The sequence below is a fragment of the Aulonocara stuartgranti genome (genome assembly GCF_965226115.1).
Source record: "Aulonocara stuartgranti genome assembly, chromosome: 23".
NCBI lineage: Eukaryota > Metazoa > Chordata > Actinopteri > Cichliformes > Cichlidae > Aulonocara > Aulonocara stuartgranti.
The window spans coordinates 51,779,044-51,805,669 of NC_138958.1; the positions used below are offsets into that span (position 1 = coordinate 51,779,044).

The following is a 26,626-nucleotide window of genomic DNA, read 5'->3' on the forward strand; positions in this document are numbered from 1 at the left end:
CACAAATACACCACCTAATCATATGTGATAAGTTGGGACTAAATTTAAGTTGTGTAATGGTCAAGCAACTTGATAGCACAGTGTAATTGTGCGAAATTAATCAAAGCACCCCCAAAGATTTCTTACTTTTTTGAGAATATTTGCTGTTTGTGTGACACACTACTAAAAATATAAAAAGCATACAGTACTGTACTTGTTTGAGGCGTAATATTTTAACAACAAAAGTATAGATAACCCCCCCTCCCAAAATGGTTTGTTCCAGCTCTCCCCTACTCTGACTCTAGCGCTCTGGCTGCCAGAGCGATGGTGGCTGAGACGCAGCGGTGCAGAGGTGTAAGTGCCTGGCTTAAAACAGGGCATGTTAGCTGCATTTAACCTTCAGTTACTCTTTCTACAGTTAGGTAGGAGTCAGACCATGTTTCTTTTTAGCTGAAAAGCATTACACCAGGTAACCTGCAGTGTTGAAAACGTGTTTTCCGACGATGTTTGCTGCCCTACAATCCGTCCTACTCTGTAGTAAATTCAGCGACATTTGACCCGTCCTGTTGCTCCCATTGAAATGTATACAGCCTATTTAAAATCTAAAACTTTAGATTGTCCGCAGCCTGCTGTTGTTACCACTGTCCTGTTTGAAATGGATGCTAACTGACTGAATGCCCATTAACCTTATAACTGTTGTGTGCGTGTGTGTTTGTGTACAGAGAGACAGCCAGGTTCATAATGGATATAAGGACGTTTTTTCAAAAAAAGGAGCCACATCAGGTAAAAGTGTAAGATCAAATGATCCGTCAATCAAGAATAATGTTGGATCAGTGTATCAATGTTTATATCTTTTATTAGATGTTCATGTGGTTTGGTTATTTGCCTTTTGGTTGAAAGTACACTGAGAGGACTTTTTGTTAGTGATCTTAACAGAATTTTTTTCATATTAATGTAATTTTTCATCTCATTGCATACAATCTATTTGTGTATGATTGTCAGTGCAAAGGGAGCGAGGAAAGAGGGAACGTGAGGAGAAAGTACAAGGTCAGGAAGAAGCAGGTAAGAAAACAGACAGGGAGCAGTGACGGGCACAACAGAAACTGTTAAACTGACAAAGAGAAATACATACATGCAAATGCATACATATATGTCCAACCAGAGCATGTTGGTTGATGTTTAAGTGATTGCCTTCTTGTCTTTGGTGTGTAGTGGTACATTTCTCATGACATGCCATCTCTTTCTCATGTATTCACGTCATCCTCTTAAACTAAAGATTTAAGTAAAATTCATATACAGAAAATGTGTGAAAAAACAGTTTATTTTTTGATATATATTGGTTATGCATTGATCAAAAAAATAGTTGATGTGTAATGTTATCACAGGTACCTGCAGCCCAAATGAGAACATCATTATACACATAATTTAATCACATCTCCCTGTCCTCCACTCTCCCCACCTTCACCCAGTATGTTACCTGCTACACCAGAGACAATAAAACATTGGACTTATTGTATGCCAACACCAAGGAGGCATACAGCTCATCACCTCTCCCTCCCCACAGGGAACTGTGCTGGCACCGTTCCTCTTCACCCTCTACACTGCAGACTTCTCCATCAACTCCCCACGCTGCCACCTACAGAAGTTCTCTGACGACTCTGCCATAGTCGCCTCATCACAGGTGAGGACGACTCCGAGTACAGACGGTGGACTCTGGACTTTGTAGACTGGTGTCAGCAGAACCACCTGCTGATAAACGCCGGGAAAACCAAGGAGTTGGTGGTGGCCTTCCGGAGACGCAGACCCACCACACTGACAGCGGTGAACATCCAGGGAGTGGACATTGAGATAGTGGACTCTTATAGGTACCTGGGTGTTCACCTGAATAATAAACTGGACTGGAGCCACAACACTGATGCTCTTTACAGGAAGGGTCAGAGCAGACTCCACCTGCTGAGGCGGCTGAGGTCATTTGGAGTCCAGGGAGCGCTTTTAAAGACCTTCTATGACTCTGTGGTGGCATCTGTCATTTTTTTACAGTGTGGTATGTTGGAGCAGCAGTTTATCAGCAGCTGAGACGAAGAGGTTGGATAAACTCATCAGGAAGCCCAGCTCTGTTCTGGGATGCACCCTGGACCCAGTGCAGGTGGTGGGAGACAGAAGGACTGTGGCCAAAATAACATCTCTGATGGACAGAGTCTCCCACCCCATGCATGTAAATGCTGCTGAACTGCAGAGCTGCTTCAGTGACAGGCTGCTGCATCCTCGATGCATGAAGGAGCGTTTCTGCAGGTCCTTCCTCCCTGCAGCTGTCAGACTGTACAACCAGAACTGCTCCCAGCAAACATACAGTGGGGCAAAAAAGTATTTAGTCAGCCACCGATTGTGCAAGTTCCCCCACTTAAAATGATGACAGAGGTCAGTAATTTGCACCAGAGGTACACTTCAACTGTGAGAGACAGAATGTGAAAAAAAAATCCATGAATCCACATGGTAGGATTTGTAAAGAATTTATCCGTAAATCAGGGTGGAAAATAAGTATTTGGTCACCTCAAACAAGGAAAATCTCTGGCTCTCACAGACCTGTAACGTCTTCTGTAAGAAGCTTTTCTGTCCCCCACTCGTTACCTGTATGAATGGCACCTGTTTGAACTCATCATCTGTATAAAAGACACCTGTCCACAGCCTCAAACAGTCAGACTCCAAACTCCGCCATGGCCAAGACCAAAGAGCTTTCGAAGGACACCAGGAAAAGTATTGTAGACCTGCACCAGACTGGGAAGAGTGAATCTACAATAGGCAAGCAGCTTGGTGTGAAAAAATCAACTGTGGGAGCAATCATCAGAAAATGGAAGACATACAAGACCACTGATAATCTCCCTCCATCTGGGGCTCCACGCAAGATCTCATCCCGTGGGGTCAAAATGATCATGAGAACGGTGAGCAAAGATCCCAGAACCACACGGGGGGACCTGGTGAATGACCTGCAGAGAGCTGGGACCAAAGTAACAAAGGTCACCATCAGTAACACACTACAACAGCAGGGAATCAAATCCCGCAGTGCCAGACGTGTTCCGCTGCTGAAGCCAGTGCATGTCCAGGCCCGTCTGAAGTTTGCCAGAGAGCACATGGATGATACAGCAGAGGATTGGGAGAATGTCATGTGGTCAGATGAAACCAAAGTAGAACTTTTTGGTATAAACTCAACTCGTCGTGTTTGGAGGAAGAAGAATACTGAGTTGCATCCCAAGAACACCATACCTACTGTGAAGCATGGGGGTGGAAACATCATGCTATGGGGCTGTTTTTCTGCCAAGGGGACAGGACGACTGATCCGTGTTAAGGACAGAATGAATGGGGCCATGTATCGTGAGATTTTGAGCCAAAACCTCCTTCCATCAGTGAGAACTTTGAAGATGAAACCAGGCTGGGTCTTCCAACGTGACAATGATCCAAAACACACCGCCCGGGCAACAAAGGAGTGGCTCCGTAAGAAGCATTTGAAAGTCCTGGAGTGGCCTAGCCAGTCTCCAGACCTCAACCCCATAGAAAATCTGTGGCGGGAGTTGAAAGTCCGTGTTGCTCGGCGACAGCCCCAAAACATCACTGCTCTCGAGAAGATCTGCATGGAGGAATGGGCCAAAATACCAGCTACTGTGTGTGCAAACCTGGTAAAGACCTATAGTAAACGTTTGACCTCTGTTATTGCCAACAAAGGTTATGTTACAAAGTATTGAGTTGTATTTTTGTTATTGACCAAATACTTATTTTCCACCCTGATTTACCAATAAATTCTTTACAAATCCTACCATGTGGATTCATGGATTTTTTTTTCCACATTCTGTGTCTCACAGTTGAAGTGTACCTCTGGTGCAAATTACTGACCTCTGTCATCATTTTAGGTGGGGGAACTTGCACAATCGGTGGCTGACTAAATACTTTTTTGCCCCACTGTACATGTTTACGTCTGCGCTGTAACTGCAATAATTTAATCACTACAACCTGAGTTTGCCTCTTATCTGTAGTTAATTTTATTTAATTTAATAACTGTACAGTACTCTGTTTATAGTAACCATTCTCCTTGATGTAAATATGTAAGAAAAATTGTGTATGTTTCTGTTCTGTGTCCTGGTTGTTTGTATTTGTGTCTTTCTGGCTGCTGTTACAACCAAATTTCCCCTTGTGGGACAATTAAAGGATTATTCTATTCTATTCTATTCTATTCTATTCTATTCCTACTACCAGCAAGCACACATCTTCTAACTGTGTACAGCAGTATCCAATATGTCTATATCCATATAGACGACTGGATACAGCTATAACTGAGAGCTGCATTATTGTTCACAGGACACTTGCTGACTAAACTCCCCAAATCTGAGGTTCCTCTGTGATCTGGGTCGTGGCTGTTGGTGCACCATTAGAGACTACTACTGCCATAACCAGTACTGACCTTAAGCGTTTGGGGGACTGTTTAAAGAGGTAATATGCACCCCACCCCAATAAAAAAGGGAAAGGATTCAAGCTGGTAACAGCTTTAAGCATAACAAACAAATGACACCAACTGCCTTGACTAAAACAATGCTGTTTTTGGAATAGAATGAGGGGACGCCTCGTCATTTTCCTACTTTTGTGTTCTGGTGGTTTGTCCGTGTTTTGAAATTTAAAGTAAGTGAAAGAGTCATTGCCTATAAACTTCAGCACCATGGACAGTTCACTGACTACCCGAAAGAAGAATGGGACATGTCAAAATGCTGAGGGAAAGAAATTAGGCAGGTTACACATGCTGAGTAAAATAAATATTTTACTAATAACTTAAACTTAATATTATCATTACTGCACCCTCGTGTGTTTGAATATCAAGAATATCTAATAAATCTGGGCAAGAGGTGATAGATGCTCCTGACCTCAGATGCATTTCTGAGCTTTTGCTTTGAGTCACACGTCAGAGCTGAGGTTGGGATACAGTTCAGCTAAATTGCTGCTGTAGAAAAAACTAAGACCATACAGACCAGTGGTTTCCTTCACAGACACAGTACTGTACTTTGGTCAAATGCTCCTTAATATCCACATCACCAAATATTGTGCCCATCTTTAAGTGGTTTCGGAGAGCCTGCTTCATGTCCCCACTTCCATATTTAATCCCCAACAGTGTGTGAAATTACTCCATCAAACTGAGCATTCCCTAATGTCTGTACTGAGTTCACAAGAGGGAGGAGAATATCTCTCTTGAACTGTTCAGTGTATGTTACCACCAGGGGAAAGTCTGCATTTTTAGACTCATACTGAAATTGGTGATTTGCTTTTCAGATTTATGTGGCAGAAAGGGAAGTGTCATCTCCAAGTCTTATATCTCGATCATCCCTTTGGGCTGATGAAAGATGGAGTTTTGGGTTTTTTCTGGATGAAATTCAGAGTCATGCTATACCTCATTAATTCCCACTTCTGGGATCTGGGCAGACACATGTTGTACTGAATGACCACAGTTAGAAGGGATTTTCATGATCTTATCTCCTTTTTTAGGCCTCTTACTGCAGAAATGGTTTCATTGTCATCTAAAAGTGTCATGGTCGCAGCGTTTTGTGTTTCCTTTTGGTTTCATCTTGTGTTTTGTGCTAATTCTGATTTTGTATTAGTTCTTAGGGTTGAATCTGGTGTTTAGTGTTTTACCAGCCCTACCTGTGTCTTTCCTCTGTTCTGTTCGTGTCCCCAAGTTTGTATTGTAAAACAGTCTGTGTGTTTCCTGTTTTACTTTGAAGGTTTGTGTCTCGTCTTGTGGTTCAGCTGTGCTCCCCTCCTGTGTGTCATTCCCCTCATTACCTCGTGTGTATTTATAGTGTGTGTCTGCCTGTGTTCCTTGTCGCGTCGTCTGCATTACTCTGTGTTAGTTGGTATTACTCCGTGTCTGTCTGTTCTCATCTCGTGTTCCAGGTTCATTAGTTTTTCCCAGGTTAGGTTCGTGTCTTTGTGCAGTCCTCGCCACCCTTGTTTCGGTTTATATTTCACCCTTTGTAAACAAACACTCACCTGCATCTAGCCGTTTCCTGCATCTTGGGTCCTCATTTAACTCCACCACACGTCTGCTGCCCCAGCCATGACAAAAAGTCTCTCATCTCATTGTTGATCATATAATTATTTACACTACCAGTCAAAAGTTTGGACACATCTTCTGATTGAATGGTTCTTCTTCATTTTTTACGACCTTCCACATTGTAGATACAAACTGAAGACATTTAATATATGAAAGAATAAGATATATGAAACAAGATATATGGAATTATGTAGCAAAGAGATAATTGATGAATAACTAAATATGTCTTATATTATAGATTCCTGAAAGTAGCCAGCTTTTGCCTTTTGACAGTGCTGCAAACCCTTGGCTCAGTGAGAATCATGATGAAATACTTTTAACATCACAGGTGTGCTCGCTCAGTGGAGACAGATGAGACTGTGTGAATCAGGCCTTTATGGTCAAAGAGCTGTTAAGAAACCAGGACAAAGGAAAAGCAACCAGCAGAAGAGATTTTTTGGGCCAAGAAACAAAGGAATGACCATTAGACCAATGGAAATCCGTGCTTTGGTCTGTGAGTCCAAATTTGAGATCTCTGGTTCCACCTGCAGTGTCTTCGTGCGACGCAGAAAAGGGTCAACGCATGGTCTCTACATGCATGGTTCCCACCATGAAGCATGGAGGAGGAGATGTGATTTCAAACTTGAACGCACACTGAACCAGCACGGCTACCACAGCATCCTGCAGCAACATGCCATCCCATCTGGTTTGTGTGTATTTGGATCATCATTTAATTTTCAACACCAGGAGAGTGATGGAGTGCTGCGCCAGATGGCCTAGCTTCCACAGTCACCTGACCCAATGGTTTGGGATGAGACGGACTAGTGCAGGCAAAAGGGCCAACAAGTGCTCAGCATCTTTGGGAACTCCTTCAAGACTGTTGGAGAAACATTTCAGGTGACGACCTCATCCCACATAGCTGACGGGTCTGGCCTGGATCTGGTGTCACGCCGGCACTGCTGGCTGACTTCTGGCATGGTAAGTGGTTTGTCATCCAGACATGGGCCAGGCCTGGCATAGATGGCACTGCTTATGTGATGGCATGCTACATCTGGCCTGATTGTGGTTTGGGTTATGTGGCCCAGGCTCATAGAAAACAGGTCTAAACCGGATCCAACGTCAAGCTGGCACTTCTGACTGACTGGTGTCATGGCAGGGTGCATGTCAACCAGATGTGGGCCAGGTCTGGCAATGAGGCACTATTTAAGTTCCTATTTTCCTATTTTAGTTAGAAGACCCAAATGACATGTTGCAATACTATACTGCTATGGTAGCCAACGTTTCAAATGCAGGTTTGACAGGTTTGTGGGTGTAATGATAATAATAATGATAATAATAATAATGCATTTTATTTGAGGGCGCCTTTCAGAAACCCAAGGTCACCTTACAAAGAACAACATTAATAAAAGGAACAACAGTCATAAAATACATAAAACAAGTTAAAATTGTGAAACAGAGCTTGACAACAGATAAAATCAGCACTAAAGCGAATAAACCAGTTTAAACAGATGTGTTTTGAGTTGTGACTTAAATATGGAAACATACATTTTATCCAAACCCTAGTAAGGGTTTACTCATGTTTGCCAGTGAGTGGCTGTAGCTCAGGAGGTAGAGCAGGTCACCAAATGATCAGAAGGTTAGTGGTTCGATTCCTGGCTCCTCCAGTCTGCATGTCAAGAGTATGAATGTAGTTAGGAAGCACTCAGCTTAGAGAAAGTTTGTCTATGTGGCACGTTGTATAGAGAACTTTGAGTAACCTGGGAGAGTAGAAAAGTGCTACATAAGAAGCAGTCCATTCACTGTGTGAACAGGGTTCTGTCATGCTGTTGTTGCACTATTATGTTCCGGCACATTTCGTTATTACATGGCTTGATTAAGGTACACATTAGGCTCACATCTGTGGCCAGTGTTGAAACTGTTCTGGGCCAGCACAGCACCACCAGTGTGAATGCAACTGGTCCATGTGTGGGCCATCTCTGGCAAACCAGATCTGGGCTACCAAAGGGCCGTCATTCTTTCCGGTATGTGGGCCATGTGTAAGCACATTGTGTGATCTGGTATGTGGGATGAAGTTCATGGAGAGAATGCCAAAGGGTGGCTATTTTGAAGAATGTAAAATATAAAACATGTTTTGAGGAACTTCACACTTTTTTGTTTACCACAGAATTCTATATGTGTTCATTCATGGTTTTGATGCCTGCTGTGTAAACAGTCATGAAAATAAAGAAAAACCATTAAATGAGAAGGTGTGTCCAAACCTTTGACTGGCAGTGTATATATTTATATATAAGACTTAAATAAGCACCGCAAAGAGACTCAAACGCTGCTCTGTAATTTTGGAACGTGCAATAATTAACTTTAGGCTGTGGGTGCTGCACAGCATGAGCAGTGTTGTTTTGTTTTTGTTTCTCTGTATTTTTCCCTTTATCACATAACTGCCCTCTGCATTTTGAGACATCAGCCTCTCAGTCTAACCTCTTAACGACATCATCTCAGTGCTTTCTCCAGCATTTGCTGGTTCGTGGAAGGTGTGTCATCATTTGCAGTGTCTGTCTTTAAAACATTAATATCCTGTAGCTGGAAGGGATCTAACATTACCATTTTATTAATAGAATATGCTCTAATGTGCTAACTTGGCTTACCAGAGTGCTGAAGTATTTCACTTGTAACATTGTCATTTCCACGAGTTGCTAGTTCATCAAGCTGTAAAGCTTGGTCGTCATTATTTCTCTTATTTCCACTCTCCTTGTGATTAGCAGCCCACCTCAGTCGTTCAGCTGAGACGCTCAGAACTGCTCAGAAAAGGTGATGGAGCAGAGAAAGAGGCCACTTTTGGGGCACATGTTCTTTTGTTGTCTAATATTTTAGTGATTCATTTATTTCAACACCAGTAGGTTATGTGTGTTTCTTTTTTCTGTCACATTTAAAGCTACTTACTGTGCTGACAGTGACAGCTTAACATCAGCTGGGCTCCTTTGAAGGGTAGGACCTATTTCATTTCAGATGAGTGAAACAAAGACAGCTGGTTGATATAGTGAAGGGTTTATGGTAGTTTATGGCTCGAAGCAGTATTTCTTGCAAATGATTTTCACTCCTTGTGGAAGAAAACTGATAACATAGCATTTGGTTTTTACTTGCTGGTTATAAACAGCCTCATTTCTAAACTCTTTAGTTTGCTGAATGCACGAAAATGCATTTCCCCACTCCTCTCTGCTCTTATCACAGCTCTCCTTTCTCTGCTTTCCCATCTCCAGCTTTTGCAAACTTAACCACAAATTTAGTAAAAAAAAAGATGCATTGAGCTGAACTTCATGTTTTTAAATTAAAGTATTTCACATAGACTAGAGAATATCAACCTGCTAATTCTCAGGAGTGACTTATTAGCATCCCTAAACTAACATTTTGGTACAACAGCACTGTGAGTCAACGTTCAATGCCAAGTTATTTACCGGGATTGGCTGAAGGACATGACATCACAAGTCCTTCCTCGTCTCTCTTCCTCTCTCGCGCTCCTTCTTTACAGGCTGTGAGAGAACGAACGTGCGGTGCGCGCGAGAACGAGAACCCTGTGGCTGAAGCTGAGCGGGCACGTTTTGGATTTGCGATCAATGAGCGAAGCCTGGGATATGGATAGGTGTTAAGTCTATAACAGCTGTTAATTTATTTTTGTCGCCGTTATTATTATTATTATTATTATTATTATTATTATTATTATTATTATTATTATTATTATTATTAGAAAACGCATCCAGGGAGGGAAACTACACTATGAAAACTGGTTAAAGAGAAAACACCACACAAGCAGGAGGAACATAATGTGAACTGTGAGTGTGCTTGACGGAAAAGCGGAGCGGAGGATAACATCATCTACGCAAGGGTGACAGTGGGTAGAAAACTTGGAGAAAGAAAAACAACGTGGACGAGAGCAAAAAGAGAAAAGGAGGGAGAGAAAAGTCTCGTCTTGGCTGTTGTCGGTTCAGCGCCATGAATCATGAGTAACGACAGTAACGGAGTTGGAGGGCTTCAGCCTCTCTGGAACATCAATGGTGAGTGGTTTTTGGGAATATTTTTCTGCTTTGCCAATAAGCTTTGAGTATGTTCACTTGCGTGTGATGTTAAATGACTTACAGGACAAAAACTATACAGGTCTTCCATATAAATGTCATCAGTTGTGCAGTCCATTGACTTGTAAAGAAATATTGTCACAGCGGTTTATGCCTTCCTGAAAAGGTGGGTGAAGTGAGTTTAAGGACGTCTTGGGCGTAATTTAAATGGATTTTATACAGATACGAAAAAGCCGACAGCAGCCTTGTTTGAACAGCCAGACCCGCTAAATTATTCTCAGTTTTATTTATACAGCGCCAAATGACAACAGGGCGCTTTATATGGTAAGGCATATAACAATAACACAGTCCTTTGGTAAATGTAAAGAAAATACGTATCAGAAATACAAGTCAGTGAATTAATGTGCAATGACAAGTATGTTTTTTTGATTTATGAATGAACAAAAATGAAAACATTTTAATAATTAATATAACATCGCAAAATTCCACGACTAACATACACACACTGTTAAGGATGGACACACTGTGCGACTGAACTGCAGTAAATAAATAAGAGCTGTATTTATGCTTTCATATTTTTCTATTATCAGTAATATGCCCACTCAACTAATAAAATATGCTTTGATCAGCAGGTAAGTGATTTAATATTCACATGAACATCCTTGGGGGGGAGGTTAGATTTAATGAAATGCTGTTATCAGGTTCATATCCATAAGCACTCTTTCCTGAGTGCTTATGCTGCTATATATTATATTATATGTACAGAACAGCATTTCAAATGCAAAAAGAGTTCCAATATAAATATAATAAGACAATTGACAGCTTTTAGTTCCTGATAAAAACATCAGGGGGTCGATGTAACAACCCCTCTCCTCACCATTTATTCCTGTTTATCCCATCAACTTCCCCCCCATCAGTAAGTTATCTGATCTTCTCCTTCTTTTTGCTTCTCATATCTTCTCTCTTTCCCGATCTGTCCTATTTACACTGTACAGAGGGGGGAGTCTTTGTTCTGCTTATATGCATGTACATTGTATTTGACATGTAGATAAAACTAACTAGAATATGTCTGTGTGTGTGTACATGTAGCCATGCACAAAGGTGGCTGTGGCTCATATAACAGAAGCAGGTTATCTGTTAATTGCAGGGTTGGCTGTTTGCTTCCTGGCATCTCCTAGTGCCAGTTGCCCTTGAGCAAGATACTAAAGCCCAGGTTGCTGGTGACTGCAAACATTTTGTGTAAAATAAAGTGCTTTTATGACCTACTTAAGGTTCTATGTAAGCAGAGACAATGTGCGTAAACTGGAGAAAAATCTTTGTGTTTTTCAGCAGTGGTACAGAATGTTTATTGCTTTGATGTGTCTACTGCTTAAGCGATTAACAAAGAAAGCTTTTGTTTTTATGCGTTTGTAGTTATATGAATTAGTGTGAAAAGACCTTTGTTATTCTGATAGGTTATTATGCAGTGAGGGAAAACGTTACCAGTGTTACAATTCACAACATCTTCAGATACACCGTAGAAAACACAAAGTCTTACCTCCTTAGGTAAAGCTGAGTACTGCTACATATTGACAAGCATGCGTGCAAAACAAAAACTGAACAAATAAATACAGTGTGGTCTTTTCACACCACTGTGTTTATTGTTTGCACCCTTCCTGATTTCCTATTTATTTGTATATTTTGAAATATATTTATATATTTCAGACCAACAAACAAATGTAAATATTAGACAAAGATGACACAAGTAAACACAAAATGCAGTTTCTAAAAGGTGTTTATGATCAGGGGGAAAACAACCCACATGGCCCTGTGTGAAAAAGTGATTGCCCCCTAAACCTAATAAGTAGTTGGGCCACCCTTAGCAGCAACAGCCACAGTGATATAACCGGCAATGAGTTCTTTACAACACGGTGGAGGGATAAGTCAGATTCAGGTCAGGACTAGGAAACTCCAACAGGTGGACCCCAAAACGTTGATTCTGTTCATGTGGACGTAGCGTTTTCAGTGGGAGAAACATTTCGTCTCTTCATCAGTCTCAGCTGACTGCAGGTTTCCCCAACCAAGTCACTGAGTAACAAAATGTTTCTCCCACTGAAACGCTACTTTTTGTGATTTCCTCACCTGGATGATCGACCATGCATCAAGACATTCAGAGGTGGTGGTGTTGGTGTAGATCATTGTCCTGCTGCAGAACCCAAATGCATTTCAACTGATGGCTGAACATCCTCCTTCAGGATGTTTTGGGAGGCAGCAGAATTCATGTTTCCCTTTACCACAAAAACTCTTCCAGGTCCTGACGTGGCAAAACAGCCCCCGGCCATCACACTACAACCACCATCTTTTAATGTTGCTGAAATGCTGTTAGAGTTATGCCAGATGTAATGGGACTCAACCTTCCAGAAAGTTCAGCTTTTGTCTCACCAGTCTATAGAATATTTCCCCAAAAGTCTTGGGGATCATCGAGATGGTTTTTTTGCAAATGTGAGACCTTTGTGTCCTTTTTGGTCAGCAATGGTTTTCTCTTTAAGCTGTTCCATAGTAGCCATTTTACCCCGTCTCTCTCTTATTGTTGAATCGTGAATTCTGACCTTTAGTGAGACATGTGAAGCCTGCAGTTCTTTAATGTTGTTCTTGGGTTCTTTTGTGACCTCCATAAGTCATCGTTGTGCTCGTAGATAGGGCTGCTCGATTATGGCAAAAATGATAATCACGATTATTTTCACTGAAATTGAGATCTCGATTATTTGACGATATTTATTTAACCCTTTAAGACCTACCATAGAACCAAGTCCGCCAGAGCTTATATTATTTTTTTACATGTTGTAGTGCCATTTGTGGGAGCATTTCAAGTTGCTATACAACTGTTATAGCCCATATTTTAATAATATGTATGCATTAAGTCCATAGTAATTACATTAATTGCAAAAAAGTGCAATAAACTACAAAAAAATTGAAAATCGTTTTTGGTTTTTTTTACATATATTTCTACTTGGAGAAATTTAAGAGGTTTATCCCTCAAAACTTTAAATACAAAAAAGTTGCAAAAAATAGTTTCCCACCACAGGAAATTTATTTTGAGTGTCTTCATAGTTTTATTTTGGAGATACACAAATTTTTATATACTGCAGGAAAAACAAAAACAATCCTATGATGCAAATTTGCAAAGAAAACAGCAGGTGCATCAAAATAAACTATTTCCAGCAGTGCAATTCGAGTTCTAAGCATCCCAGCAACTATTCAGAAAAGTCAAACATGACCAGTATAGGCTTTTAAGGCCTACAAGTAAAAAAAAACACGACATTTTCCGCGAAAATGACATCACTTCCGGTTTCGGGCAGGAAATGGCGGACATGTGATAGTTAGCGGTGAGTCTGTTTCAATGTGCGAAGTGTTACGAACAGCTGATCGGATCGGCAAAGCGTGTTTCTGGAATATTATGTTTTTGTTCCTGCAAGCGCTTTTTATGCAGTTTATGTGGAAGGAAACCGTGACCGAGGACAAGCTGATGGCATAAGATGTAAGTTTCATATGCAAAACAAAATATTGCGCTAGCTTACACGGTTCAGGTTCTACAGGGATTTAAAAATAGTTACACAAAACAGTGTGCTGCTCTGACCGGCTTTAAAGGGATAACAATGTATTGAATAATGACTTTAAAAAATAATATAAAATAGTGTGCAACACCACTGAAGTTTTTTTATTTTTTATTTCTTACCTCTTTTCAACCAACGGCAGTCACTCTCCTCTCTAAATAACTTCTGCTTAGCTTTCCGAGCTTCCCTCGGGTCCTCTTAATCAGCGGTCTCAACCTTTTTTGCGGCACGGACAATATTTTCACGGACCGGCCTTTAAGGTGTCGCGGATAAATGAGGGAGGGGCTAATAATCGGCTCAGTCATTTTTAATGATCGTTGAAAGCCCAGATCATAATCGTGATTAAAATTTGATTAATTGAGCAGCCCTACTCGTAGAGTTATTTTTGGTTGGCTGGTCGCTCCTGGGAAGGTTCACCACTGTTCCATGTTTTCGCCATTTGTGGATAATGGCTCTCACCGTGGTTCAGTGAGAGAGCCAGTGGGGCTCTCACTGCTTCATTTTGTCAGACTGGTTCTATTTAAGGGATTTCTTGATTCAACAGGTCTGCCAGTAGTCAGGCCTGAGTGTGTTTAGTGAAACTGAAATGCTTAAACTTAAAAATGCATTTTGTATTTACTTAGATGATCTCTGTCTAATATTAAAACGTGTTTGATGATCTGAAACATGTAGATTTGATAAATATGGAAAACACTAGGAAATCAGGAAGGGGCAACACTTTTCACATATATTATGTAACATGTATTATGTAAATACATGTTACATAATAAAATATGTTGAAATAAAAAAAAAAACCCAAAACCCCCAAACAAAACTTATGTGAGACAATAAGTGTAATGTGTGCTTTTGGGAAATTACCTGAAATATGAGCATGCTTTGTGGCAATGCCCTGCCTGACGTTGGGGGTTCTTAGCCACACACAGCAGTGACAGAAGAAGTCTGATTACTAACTGCCTTAGTAATCAAGCTAAAATGACATTTCTTTAGCAAATAAAGCTGAGGCCTTGAGGCAACTGTGAGAAGCTAAAGAAATAGAAACAACTCAGATTTAGTATCCTGTATAATCAGGTAAAAGAAAACACAATTTGTGATAAATGAAAGCAGTAAAATGTACTTTTGAAGAACTAAACGTTAGTGTGAAAACACCCTTTATAGTAATGTAATGTAATAAATGATCTGAAAATACAGGCCTTTGAAATAGAACCACAACAGCAACCCCACATTTCCATGAGATTTCCATCAGTGATGGGGGGCATTTAAAAGTTGATGTGTACTGTTAGCCGACGCGTATGGATCAGTAATTAAGGTTTGACTCTCATCCTCGACTGGAGCAGCTGATGGGTGTCATCAGGACGCTACAGCACAGAGCGAACACCATCCCCACAGACACAGCAGCCAGAAAATCCCATCAAACAGGCCCTGAGTAAATGTGGTTATCTAAGCTGAATGTTTGTCAAAGCTGGGAAGAAAGGTCCAGGTGATCCAGGAGAGAAGAAGGACAACTGCTGCAGTCAGCTGAGACCGAAGAAGTCACCTGGATGATGAAACGTTTCTCCCGCTGAAGACGCCACGTCCAGATGAACAGAATCGAGTTTATGGGAAGAAATATACCAGTAATCTAAGATCTGTAATTCCACATGAGAAGCTAGATAAGCTTATGCTGTACACGATCTTAATAAATGTGTCCGAGGCACTTTTCTCCTCCTGTAGTGAATCAGCATCAAAGCTTTCTTTACATATTACACAATTTTGATATTTAATTACCCCGAGCAGTGATTTTTACTTTAACTCGATCCCTTGTTTTGTTGTTCTTTTCATTTGTGTATTTATTTCAATATATTGGGTTTTTTTATGAAGATCATATTGTCTAAAATGTCATAGCATGTACTTCCAAATTTATTCTTGGGTATAAAAGATTGATCTCATCTCCTAAAACTGGTCGGTGAGCAGTGATACTTATCCTTTGACTAAACAATACAAACTAACTGAGAAAAGATGCTTCTAGGCCTACTAGATCATTGCTAATGTTTATGTGAGAAGCTCTCTAAAAATTGGAATGTGGGAAGATTTATCATTCATAAAAGCTGAAATCACTCTACTTCTATTAAATTAGTTTACCAGCGTTATCTACCAGAGCTGGAAGTGAGTGTGGGGAAATGAACCTACTGTAGGGGATATGGCACTGAATAGAATTATAACGCACCACATGAATAACAATAAATGTAATTATATGTAAAGGATATATTATTATTTTTATGATGAAATGCAGCAATATGCAGAATTATACCACTTAACCAGTCTAAACAGCTTACAGCAACTCATAGTCAGTTTAATGAATATAATAAAATACTTTAGGAGGGAATTCAACACAAACAGAAGTAAGAAGAGGCCACATTGATTGACAGAAATGAAAATTATCAGCCTAGAGAGGACTGAATTCAACGACACCCCAAATAATGAAGTGAAGAATGATGAGGCAAGCTCATTCATTTTGAATTTCCTCGCAGCAATTCAAAATGCTACATTTAGACATTCATACCAACTACTCAGTAGTTTGCAACGTACTTGTATGCATGCCCAGTCGGGGCATTCTCCTAATGAGACAATCAGTTGTGCAGTTGTGTACTGGGGGTCTCCCAGATCTGGACCAGGGCATCATTGAGCTCCTGGATCATCTGAGTTGTAAGCTGGGGGGGGGGGTCAGATGGACTGAAACATGTCCCAAAGCTGTTCTATTGGATTTAGGTGAGGCTAGTGTGGGGGGCCGGTCAGTGGTATCAATTCCTTCATCCTCCAGGTATTATTATGCATCTTGGACATACTGTGAGACCCCATGCTGGTGCAGCTTGTCCTGGGTTCCCCTAGTCAGGGTGCCGTTGCCTAGCCTATAGTTTTGTACGTCCCTCCATGGATGTGCCTCCCCAGACCATCACTGACCAAACCAGTCATACTGAATATGTTAGATGGTTAATGATTTTCCATTGCTGTCTAGCTCTCCTACAATCTCTTCGATGCTCTTGAGACGTTACTGGGAGACACAGCAACCTTGGGCCAGTGGCATGTGTTGATGTGCCATCCTGGAGGAGATGGCACATCAACACTCATCCAACTGACTTCTTCAGTCTCAGCTGACTGCAGGTTTCCTCAACTTTACAAACAGTACATTTGCACAATGACAAACAGCCCACTGAATGAACAATGGACTTTCTCCCACTGAAAATGCTACATCCAGATGAACAGAATCAATATTTTTGGAAATTACATACCTGGATGACTGAGCATGCATCAAGACACAGTCAAAAAAGATGTATTTTTTTGAATGTATAAATATTTTAGCAAATTTTAGCAAATTACATGTAGAAAATACTTGCAGAATTTCTACTCTCTCAGTCATGAGACCTGCTTTTGTCTTTTATTTTGCCCCGTACATCTTGTCTCACCTTGTCCACCCACCAGATGTCCTCAGTTTTCCATTGTTTTCCTTTCACCTGTCTGCACACACCCTCCTTACCTGCTCATTTTGAGTCCCATTGATGTTGAGATAGACATCAAAATTAAACGGCCCAGGTACAAACTTTATCCCGGCATTATACAACAATCATACCTGTGTTTCCTTTGTTTGGTCCCTAGATTTCAAATTCCTTTCCTGCTTGTGTAGCAAGCAACCTAAATGCTTATAGTTGCATTTAAAAACAGAATGTAGCAATCTGCACGGCTGGGTCCTCTGCATTCAGTTCCTTCTCTTTGCTTTCCTGTTACTATCTCTTGAGTTTTGCTTAAATTTCTCTAATCCAAGAGGAGAAAATGTACATACACATCAAAAATCAGTCATCCTCTCACAGATTTAGAGTGGTTCTGAGTGGTGTCCAAGTGTAGCAGGATCTTGCCTCCATTTAGAGCATGTGATTAAACCAATTAAGACTGAAAATGTAACAGAACAGTAGAACATTTCTCTCTCTTTTTCTTCCTCTTTCTTGACAAAATGTTCAAGGGTTTCTAGAAAGTTGACACATTTGTAAACCTGAAAGCCTTTGGCTCTTGGTCTTGCTGACCACAAAGCATCAGTACTGTAAAGAGGAACAAAATTAGTGTGATATCCTGTGATCACATTGGCATTAGACTGTTAAACTACACTACTGGTGGAGTAATAGCCATCTGATGAGTCCATACCCTGTTCTCAGTTGTTATTCTTAAATCAGTCACTTGAGGAGGATTTCCAATGAGCTTCTTTTCAGGAAAATGTTCACAAAATTCAAAAGTACATATTACTTGTGACTTTTCTTAAAAGTGATGCAGTTCATTATGTACTACTTGCCAAAGAAAGGAATTTATTACTCTATTTATTAAATTACTTTTTCATTGTTTCATAATATGACAAAATTACCAATTAACAGTATAAACGTTGGTTTACAGTCGCGCACACTGAAACAAATCCCTACACAAGGACAATATTTCTTTTAGGTTTTACATATGAACACAAACTCAGCAACACAAACCAAAACTGAAAACCAGCCCAAATAGACTAATAGACCAACACCACGGTGATTCTTACAACACTGCAAGCTTGACTGCTCATTGCTGCCTTAATACCTGTTGAGTATGGCTGCTGGGCTTGGGTTGGCATGCACTCAGCTTTCATATATCACTCTGGGTTCTTGGCTAGCTTTGTGGTAGCAAAGCTATCTGTGCAGAAGCTGTATAAGTAGCACGCTGAAGTTTCTGTCATGGACACAGTTTCCACCCTACCATCATGCTCTTGTCCTTTTGTGATATAATAAAAGTAATTTCCGTATCTCCACTTCTCAAAAGCTGTAGACCACTCTGCTATTTTCCTCCTCCTGCTAGTGTGCCAAAAAGCCATTGCCTGTCAAAAAGTCATTTACAATGTTTCTCGGTGTAAAAACAAAAGTCACATAGAGATATATATATAGCATTTATGGAGGGTAAGTCCAGCATCCTGAGATTGTACGCCAAGTGAAAGGAAGGAGGTCGAGGACCAGTGAGTGTCAGATCCACTGTCCAGGATAAGACAACAAGCATTCATGAGCCAGATGGACAACTGATCATGTGCTTAGTCAATACATCTGGCAGCAGAAACCCGAGAAAGAAGAGGAACAAAGAGAGGAACTATTGGGAGGAACAGGCTCCTGCACAGGACCACCATCAGATAGAAGAAATGGCTGACATCAAGAATCCTACCAGTGACTGGACAAACCTGGAGACAGACCTGAGCTAAGATCCTGGGGGACTTCCAGATACAAAGAGACAAACTGGTGATGGACAAGCAGAAGAAGACGGCCGTAGTGATAGATGTGGCTATACCAACATCAAGGAAATGAACACAAGAAGCCAGAGAAATACCGAGGGCTGAGAGAGGAGCTCGAGAAGATCTGTTTGACAGATTATAGGCCAAGAAGTAATTTACAATTCCATCCATCCTCTTCCGCTTATCCTTCTCAGGGTCGCGGGGGGCATGAGCCTATTACAGCTGTCGTAGGGCGAGAGGCAGCGTACACCCTGGACAGGCCGCCAGTCGGTCACAGGGCCAACACACAGACACAGACACGCATTCGCACTCACATTCACACCTGTGGGCAATTTAGAGTTTCCACGCTAACCCTACTGTCACTGCATGACATTACTGATATTACTTCAAGTATTTATGATAAATAAGTACTGGAACTATTTATTTATTTAGTCAGATTGTGAACAGCAGCTACACCACTTCTGTTTTGTAATGGCCTACTTTTTACAGGCTTTTGATTATACAATGTTGCATCAGGCTGTGCATTTGTGTCTGAATGAGTGTTTTTTTAACTGCAGATATTATTACTGGTACATTCCCAGTAAGCTGCTATCAAAATGAGTGATAGTGGAATTAGAGGACAGGGTTTTGGCATCAAGCCGATGAGGATGTGTGCAAGGGGCCCAGAACAGTGCTTCAGATTTACTAATATGTAATAGCTGCTTAATCTTGCCTTCTTTTTCTGTTTAAATTTAAAACTATTTGTTAATATGTAATATGTGTTGATGTTGTGTAATGTACAGTACTTTACACATAGTATGGCAGCTCATTGAAACAGTAATGATATGGCAGGAAGTGATAATGCCATGAATCTTTTTTACTGTTTTTTGTTTACTAAGCCTCTTTGTTACCTGACATGTCTTCTACAAAGACAAACACATTCTAATAAGATTAAATGTTTTCCAGATTGGAGACGTCTGAACATCAGTTGGTGTAAAATAATGTGTAGTACATAATTATGTAGGAGAGGCAATTAATGCACTGATAGAGACAGAACAAAGAGCCTTTTTCTCAGTAACCAGAACTGGATCAGACCGTATCTACATCCTGGATGGGATGCAGATAACACCAGTTTCAGTAGGAGTGTGTCTGTGTAAAAGCCCTTTGTATTTGACAAAATCAAACAACACTCATTCCATTATGTTCCATTACAACTTGGGATTGAGAGTACTGATGTTGATCACAAAATAAAGATTTTAAAAGCATTAATTTTATTCTGGTATGATTGCCGTGGCAAATTATGGTTTAAATGGAAGAACAATACTTACAGGAAGGTTTCTCTTCATTCTTCTAGTCATCATAACCAGCTAAACCTTTGTAATGCTAATAAATTCATCTAGTGTCAGATATTGTAACCACGACATGAGTATTGGTCAATGTGGTTTTTAAAAAAGTAAAAACAGCATCAGATGTGACTAAATGTAATTAAGAAAAAAAGAAGGAGAAATAAACGACAATGCTCTGAGCATCATGTTTGATCTGCTGATTTTCCAATAAACACAGTCATGTTTTGGCTTATGAAATGTTATCATAGCTGTTTAGAAATGCTGCATTAGATAACATGCAGTGGTCATTTATTTACAATGGTGACATCTACTCGTGAGCTCCCGCAGCTTTCCAGCTGCCTTGTCTCCAGTTAGCTCCCCTCTCCAGTCCTATTAAAATAGGGAGGGTGTGATTAGTAAATTGCTCCCAGCTGCCCTGCCAGCCTCCCTGGCACCGCTCCCTGAACCCACTGCACCACCTCTCCTCTGGGGGGTCGCTGACCACACGCCACCACTAACCTCCATTCCCCAGCCAAGTCTGCCCACGGGAACGGGAAAGGAAATGAGCCACGATCATCTGTGGACTGGTTCTCAGATACCGCTTTTCTACACTGCATGAGCTGCATGACATTAATGTTAGTTTGATAAACTAACATTAATGTACAGCAGCAGTTTAATTAATGTACAAACAGTTTTCAAGATATTATGATGACACTAGCCACTCCTGACCAGTGTTGGTCAAGTTACTTGAAAAAAGTAATCAGTAACTAATTACTGATTACTTCCCCAAAAAAGTAATCCAGTTACTTTACTGATTACTTATTTTCAAAAGTAATTAATTACTTAGTTACTTTTTAAAAACACGATTTACAACCTGAGTAGCTGATAAAGTGATAGATCTTTCAGCCCAATTCTACTTTTTCTGCATAATCCATCATACAAAATGTAATCAAATGGAAAAGTCTCTTTTTAAAACTTGTTTTATTAGTTTTATTTATGCATCAAGCAAAAATTTAATTATCTGCAACATTCTCTGACTGGAAGAAATTTGTTTAAACCTATTTAAACTTATTTTCTGCACATTCCAGCACATAAAATAATTTTTTTGTGTGTGTGTTTACACTCAGTCTTTCAAATAGATGCAAGTAAAACACAGCAGAAAATAAATAAAGTCAAAGACTCAGCGGTCCTGTTGCTCTATTTTCACCTGTAAAGCAGGACTGCGGTAGGCGGAGGTTTACCCTGGTGCAGGTGTGCAGCAGTCAGTGGAAGAATCCGCGAGTGTCTCTGTGAGTTTCCCATTACGTCGTAGCTACTCGGTGCTTGCTCGGAAGTTTAGGGGTTTTTTTCGCTGTAAAAAGAAGTTTTCTTCCCACGCACAGCGGACACTAATGTTTTTGTCACTTTTTATGGAATCAAACTCAAAGTAAGGTCAGTACTTCCACGCTTTAAACGCTGCACGCTCATACTCTCTCTGCACTCGATATGTGATCCATTGTTGATCTGCACACAGCTGTTGTCACGAACGGCGCACTCGCTTACGTCACTGTCGTGAGACATTCTCGCAAAAAATCACGGTTTTAGTAACGCAGTAACGCAGCGTTCCTACGGGAAAGTAACAGTAATCTAATTACCGTTTTTGCAATAGTAATCCCTTACTTTACTTTTTTCAGGTAACGAGTAATCGGATTACAGTAACGTGTTACAAGTAACGCGTTACTGCCCATCTCTGCTCCTGACAGACAGCTGCCCCCAGCTCTCTCCCTCAATTCTGTTTAATTGAAACTATAAACAAGTCGAGTCAAGTGGCTTTTATTGTCATTTTAACCTTGTACAGTGATGCAGTACAGAGTGAAATGAGACAGTGTTGCTGTGAGACCCTGGTGCTACATATGACATATAACGGACAAACACAGGACTACGTAAAGTGCAAAAAATTGAAAAAATATACAAGACAAGACAGTGCAACACTAGACAGAACAGGATGATACAGACACAAGACAGTGCAATGTGCAAAATACTGAGTATTGTGATTGTGATAAGTGCTTGGTAGTGACGTGTATGAAGGTGTGCGTGTGTGTGTGTGTGTGTGTGTGTGTGTGTGTGTGTGTGTGTGTCAGTCCAGTCACTGAGTGTTCAGGAACCTGACAGCTTGGGGGAAGAAACTGTTCCACAGTCTGGCCGTGAGGCCCGGATGCTCTGGTACCTCTCTCCAGAAGGCAGCAGGGTGAAGAGTGTGTACGAGGGGTGTGTGGGGTCTTTAACAATGCTGGTGGCTTTGCGGATGGAGCCGATGCTGTAAGTGTCCGTGATGGAGGGGAGAGGAGCCTCAACGGTCTTCTCAGCTTTTCTCACTATCCTTTGTAGGGTATTGAGATCTGATAGGGTGCAGTTACCATACCAGACAGTGATGCAGCTGCTCAAGACGCTCTCGATAGTCTCTCTGTAGAAGGTCGTAAGAATAGATGATGGCAGCTGGGCTTTCCTCAGCTTCAGCAGGAAGTAGAGATGCTGCTGAGCCTTCTTGGTTATGGAGCTGGTGTTCAGGGACCAGGAGAGGTAGACACCAAGCAATTTGGTGCTCTTGACGACCTCCAAAGAGGATCCATTGATGTTAAGTGGGCAATGATCTCTCTGTGCTCTCCTGAAGTCAACAATCATCTCTTTTGTTTTGTCCACGTTCAGAGACAGGTTGTTGGCCATTAGCTGTTGCACCTCCTCTCCGTATGCTGACTCATCATTCTTGCTGATGAGACAAACCACAGTTGTGTCATCGGCGAACTTGATGATGTGGATCAAATTGTGCATTGGTGCGCAGTCGTGAGTCAGCAGAGTGAACAGCAGTGGGCTGAGCACACAGCCCTGAGGGGCTCCAGTGCTCAGTGTGGTGGTGTTGGAGATGCTGTTACCGATCCGGACTGTCTGAGGTCTCTCCGTCAGAAAGTCCAGGATCCAGCTGCAGAGGGAGGTGTTCAGGCCCAGCGGGCTGAGTTTTCCAATCGGGTGCTGAGGAAAGATTGTGTTGAATGCTGAACTGAAGTCTGAAGAACTGAAGGGCAAGATGTAAGGTGGTGGCGATGGCGTCGTCTGTTGACTGGTTGGGGTGATAGGCGAACTGCAGTGGGTCCAGTGTGGGTGGCAGCAGGGTCTTAATGTGCCTCATGATGAGCCTCTTGAAGCTTCATCATGATGGGTGTGAGTGCAACGGGACGGTAGTCATTGAGGCAGGACACTGGGGACTTCTTTGGCACAGAAACAATGGTGGTGGCCTTGAGGCACATTGGGACGACAGCAGTGCTCAGGGAGAGGTTGAAGATGTCAGTGAGGACATCTGTCAGCTGGTCTGCAGATTCTCTGAGCACTCTTCCAGGGATGTTATCTGGACCACCAGCTTTCCGTGGGTTAACTCTGCAAAGAGTTTTCCTCACATCAGCAGAGGTCAGACGCAGAACCTGTTAGGATGCCTGGGTTGTTGACCCAGGGTTTTGAGTTTATATATTATTTATCATTTCTATTCTTTGGTTTCTTTAATAATAATCAAAGTGTTTTTATTGAGTTTTCAGAAAGCATATCATTCATACAGAAAAGCTCGAACTCAAGTCCTACCGCACAGTGTAAGACAAAACTATACCCAGACAGAGGAAGTAAAGAAAACGGAAAAAAAAAAAAAAAAAAAAGGGGGGGGGGGGTGTGAGTTGCCAGTTATGGAGTGGAAGGAAACTCATCTTCAAAATAGGAAATGAAAGGCTGCCAGACCTTAAAGAATTTCTTGGTGTTGCCCTGTATAGTAAATCTGAGATGTTCTAATTTGAGGTGTGCCATCACCTCCTCCACCCAGCGTTTATGGGATGGCGGTGTTGCCTTTATCCAGTTAAGTAGAATCAATCTCCTTGCCAGCAATGAGGCGAATGCTATTGCCTTCCTCTGAGAGGCTGTTAGTTGAGTTTCCCTCGGTGCCACACCAAAGATGGCTGTCAGAGGCATTGGTTCCATATCCTTATTAGAAATGAATGAGAATGTTCTAAAGATGTTAGGCCAAAAGTCTTTCAGCCTGGAACAAGACCAGAACATGTGGCATAAGTTGGCTGGTACCTGTTTACATCTGGGGCAGGTCGGATCGGCCCCCTGGTACATTCTTGCCAGTTTCTCCCTTGACAAATGCAGTCTGTGCAACACCTTGAACTGTATCAATCCGTGTCTCACACATACAGAAGCAGAGTGTACTAGATCTACAGCCCCTCCCCAGTCAACCTCTGAAATGTCCAGCCCCAATTCTTCCTCCCATTTCCGTCTTACATTGTCCAGGGAGGGGGAAGCCACATTCTGAATATGTGTATATAGCGTGGAGATTGTCCCCTTAGCAGTCGGATCTGTGTCCATCAACTCGTCTGTCCATCCGCTTTGTGGAAGCTCGAGGGAGGGGCTGAATGACTTTTTCACAAAGTCCCGAACCTGGAAATATCTAAAGTAATTAGTCTTGGAGGAGATTCCATAGTCCTTTTCCAGTTGAGCAGCAGACATAAAAGTACCATTTTTAAAAAGATGTTTGACACATTCCACCCCAGCTCTATGCCATTCCCTAAAGGCTGTTCCCCCGAGGGCTGGGGGAAACAAGTGATTTCCATAGATGGGAGCAGACAGGAGGGCGGTTCTGTTTTTAAAATGTGATCTGAATTGAGTCCAAATTTTCAGAGAATGAGATACCACCGGGTTGTTTGTGTAAAGATGTTTGCTCAAGGGTAGAGGAGCGCAGACCAGGGAGCGCAGGGACACTGGGCTAGAGACATACCTTTCCATATGAACCCATATTGGGGTTTCATCCTCATCCAACTCTTTGACCCAAAATAACAACTTATGTATATTAGCAGCAAAATAGTAGTGCATATAGTTCGGCAGAGCCAGACCTCCCTCTTCTTTCTGTCTCTCAAGAAACTCCCGTCTTATCCTGGGGATAGTTTTTTTCCAAATAAAGGCAGACGTACATTTGTTCAATTCCTTAAAAAATGATTTAGGAATGAAAATCGGTATCGTCTGAAATAAATAGAGGAGCCGCGGCAGTATAATCATTTTAACAGAATTTACCTTCCCTGCTAATGATAAGGGGAGCGACGCCCACCTTTCCATATCTAATTTCGCTTTGTCCAGTGCAACTTTAAAGTTATAGTCCAGTAAATCTTTATACTTACTAGTTACATTAACACCTAAATATGCGAATCTATCCTTATGTATTGCAAAGGGATAGGCCCGGAAAGAAAGTTTCCTCGCCTGTTTATTAATGGGGAAAAGAACACTTTTGTCTAAATTAATTTTATAGCCCGACACCCTCCCAAAATCTTTGATAATACCAAGGGCCACCGGGATACTAGTGGCAGGGTTTGACAGAAAAAGGAGGAGATCGTCAGCATATAAGGACAGCCTATGGTTTTGTGTCCCCCTTTGTATCCCTACCAATTCAGCAGCCTGTCTCAGCATCATCGCAAGGGGTTCAATTGCCACATCAAAGAGCAGGGGTGACAAAGGGCACCCCTGTCTTGTTCCCCGGAATAGAGAGAAGGGTTCAGATATGATATTATTCGTTCTCACCATAGCCTGGGGGCTCGAATAAATTATTTTAATCCATGAGCAAAATGTTGGACCAAAGCCGAATCTTTCGAGGGCCGTAAATAGATAGTAATACTCTATTCGATCAAAGGCTTTGTGGGCATCTAAGGATATCACAATCTCTGGCATAATGTTATCTTCAGCAGTATATACTACATTGAACAGACGGCGGAGATTGCTGGAGAGTTGTCTACCTGCAACAAACCCTGTCTGATCAGGATGTATTATCTTACTTATGACAAGCTCAATTCTAGCTGCCAGTACCTTGGTCAGTATTTTATAATCACATCCAAGTAAACTTACTGGGCGATATGACTCACATTTAAGTGGGTCCTTATTCTTCTTAAGGAGCACAGAGATCAAGGCCTGTGACATTGTTTGGGGCAGAGCTTTTTTATCAAGAACTTCCTTAAATACTCTGCAAAGTAAGGGAATCAGTGCGGGAGCAAATGTCCTATAAAACTCACTTGGGTACCCATCAGGGCCCGGCGCTTTTCCTGTCTTCATACCCCGAATTGCTTTGTCTATCTCCATGACAGATATGGGTCCCTCTAACCTATCTCTATCTGCTGCCTCTAGTGGTGGTATTTCAAGGTTTTCAAAAAAATTCTTCACTCGGTCCCTATCATTTATTTCTGAGGTATACAAGTCCTCATAAAAAGATTTAAATTGATTGTTAATCCCCTTCTGATCCATAATTTTATTACCCACATTGTCTCCTATCTCTACTATCATACCAGCAGCTGCTGATT

The 26,626-nt window shown here is 41.4% G+C and overlaps 1 protein-coding gene across 1 annotated transcript in view; it reads left to right on the forward strand.

The window, feature by feature from the left end:
• Positions 1 to 9,760: 9,760 nt before the first annotated feature.
• The window catches only part of LOC309700342 (muscarinic acetylcholine receptor M4-like), a 78,145-nt gene continuing 61,279 nt past the window's right edge, over positions 9,761 to 26,626 (forward strand). The window contains exon 1 of the mRNA XM_082523867.1: positions 9,761 to 10,092. Coding sequence (XP_082379993.1) covers positions 10,038 to 10,092 — 55 coding nt within the window. The 5' untranslated portion in view covers positions 9,761 to 10,037. The remainder of the gene's footprint in view (positions 10,093 to 26,626) is intronic.